The sequence below is a fragment of the Fukomys damarensis genome, unplaced genomic scaffold (assembly GCF_012274545.1).
Source record: "Fukomys damarensis isolate Sample0158 unplaced genomic scaffold, DMR_v1.0_HiC HiC_scaffold_16, whole genome shotgun sequence".
NCBI lineage: Eukaryota > Metazoa > Chordata > Mammalia > Rodentia > Bathyergidae > Fukomys > Fukomys damarensis.
In genome coordinates this window covers 114874336-114876639 of record NW_022900928.1, presented here as the reverse complement: position 1 = coordinate 114876639, position 2304 = coordinate 114874336, and the positions used below count along the sequence as shown (strand labels likewise).

Sequence of the window (2304 nt, the reverse complement as noted above, 5' to 3'; positions counted from 1 at the left end):
ATATACACACACACACACACACACACACACACACACACACACACATATACATATATATTAATACTAACACTAGAAAAATAGTTTAAAGCTCAAGCATTGGTGAGTGGTGTCATCTTTGTAAAGTAAGTATGACCCATACAGGTGGTCCTTTGGTGATGCCCAAGGGGGTCACACCTAAGTTAATGAACTGGATTCTGTTAACTTCAGATTTGAGCTAGTCTTCTCACTGTTAATCACAATTTGTAGCCATATATTCCACAAATTAGTATCATCTGCACAATCAGGGGGCAAGTCTTAGACTTACAAGTATTTAAGACCTATTGATTAAAGGAGAACTTATGATACTTTATTCTAGAACTGCTTTTTCCCACAGAGAAGGCTGAAACAAACAGACTTTGGTTTTCTATTTCTGTTTATTCTGTGAATGAGGCTGAAGTGTGTAATAAATCATCTGTTTCTGGATATTTTTTCTTACTTAGAACATTGCATTTATATGGTCTTTCATTTTTAATTAAAGCAAAGTCTAACTCTACCTGTATTTTCTCCCCAGGCCCTGAACACATGTTTCCCTCCAACATTGAGCCAGAACCCAAAGATCTCCCAATCGGAGTTGCCCTGCATGGAGTAACAAAGATCTATGGTACAAAAGTTGCTGTTGATAACCTCAATCTGAACTTTTATGAAGGGCATATCACTTCATTGCTGGGACCGAATGGAGCTGGGAAAACTACTACCATGTATGTTACTTTTCAATACTTAATATCACAGAAGCATAATATGAAAATACAGTTATTACATTTTCCAAATGGAGTAACATGGTTCAATATGTGTGCTATGAAATGGATCTAAACAGATGTCTTAAACTGTCAGTTCAAAAGCCAAATGGAGCCTACTAGATGAAAGTTTTATTTTGTCCACCCAGTGTTGGCCCACCCAAAACAGCTTGAAATTTTTAATTTAGTGCAAATATTTTTAAATGAGCAGTTTCTTATTAAAAGTAAACATTCTTGGCATGTCTTAAGAGAACGGCAAGTTCTAAAATGTAGTTCACAGAGACTTTGGGTTAGGGCTCAATAAAGTTCATCCTTGGTCTCCATCAATTTATACTGACACATGTACCACATTTATTTCATTTGTTTAAGATTCTATCCTGGCCCATATATAAGATTGCATTTGCATATCCTACTCTAACCACACACAACCACAGTTGCTCCATCGTAGGAAACCCTTGCTTGATTCATAAGGAAACAAAAGAATCACCAGATATAGATTAAAAAGGCAGGGGAAGTACATGGGCTGTTCTTTCTCACATGTCACTTAAGTAGCATTTTCCTGTGTCAGAATGGAAGAGTGATTCAAATGTTGCAAAAGTGATATTTTCCGATTTTCTTGTGTGTGATTTGTCTCCACATTTGCTTAGCTGCTTGGTTGTTGCTAAATTGTTACTGATGCTGTGACCTTTGATTACAAAAATGTGTCAGTTGTTTCGCCTCTTATTTTGAATCATCATGCATGAATAAGTCCAGTGACTGCAAAAACACTGACAATATTTTTGTAATAAAAGAGGACAGAGGTCATTAAAAAAATGAATATATAGCCTTTCTTATTTGCATGACCTCTTTAATGCCATAATTGACTTTCTAATGAGAATACAGTGCTTAAAAGGCAAGCGTCCCAATAGGAAATAAGAGGACAGAAAAGAAAAGGAAGAGAAGACATTTAAAGAGACTGAAATTTTAACTGAAAAAGCCCCATTTTATAGTTCTGTATACAAACTTTAAAGAATGAAATGTGTTATTTGTATTTCAATTCATTTTATGGAAAAATTGTATATTACATTGATGCCCTATTTAATCCAAAAATATTCATTGCCAGATCCTTGTCAGGTACTACGACAGAGTAGTAAGAAGACCTTATGGAGTTTACTTGTAGTGGAGGGAGGAGAAGGGCAATAAGTAATTGCTCACTTACTAATCATCTGAAAGACAACTGGGAATTATCTAGGAGGAAAGCCGTAGACACAGCGTAGGCAACAGGCCTGGAGATGTCCAAAGTGTAATAGGAAGAAAAGGGCTAAAGGTGTAGGGGAAGTGGGAGTGGGAGAGGGAAAAGGTAAGAAGGGAAAAGGAAATAATGGAAACAAAGTCTTTGTAAATAGGGAAGGGTGGAGGGGTGAAGGGAGGCTTGGGGAATGGGGAAAAAATAACCAAGAGATGTCATGTAAAAGTACATAATCCCAATGATGAATGTAACTATATTGTATAACTAAAATATACCAATTATATATATATATATATATATATA

At 35.8% G+C, this 2304-nt stretch overlaps 1 protein-coding gene across 6 annotated transcripts in view; it reads left to right on the top strand.

Annotated features, from left to right (window-relative positions):
• Abca12 (ATP binding cassette subfamily A member 12) overlaps nt 1–2304 on the top strand; it is a 183158-nt gene that overhangs the window by 140526 nt on the left and 40328 nt on the right. For all 6 annotated transcript variants that reach the window (XM_010616024.1, XM_010616023.1, XM_010616026.1 and 3 more), the window contains one exon: nt 551–737. In XM_010616024.1, the coding sequence (XP_010614326.1) occupies nt 551–737 (187 nt within the window). The remainder of the gene's footprint in view (nt 1–550; nt 738–2304) is intronic.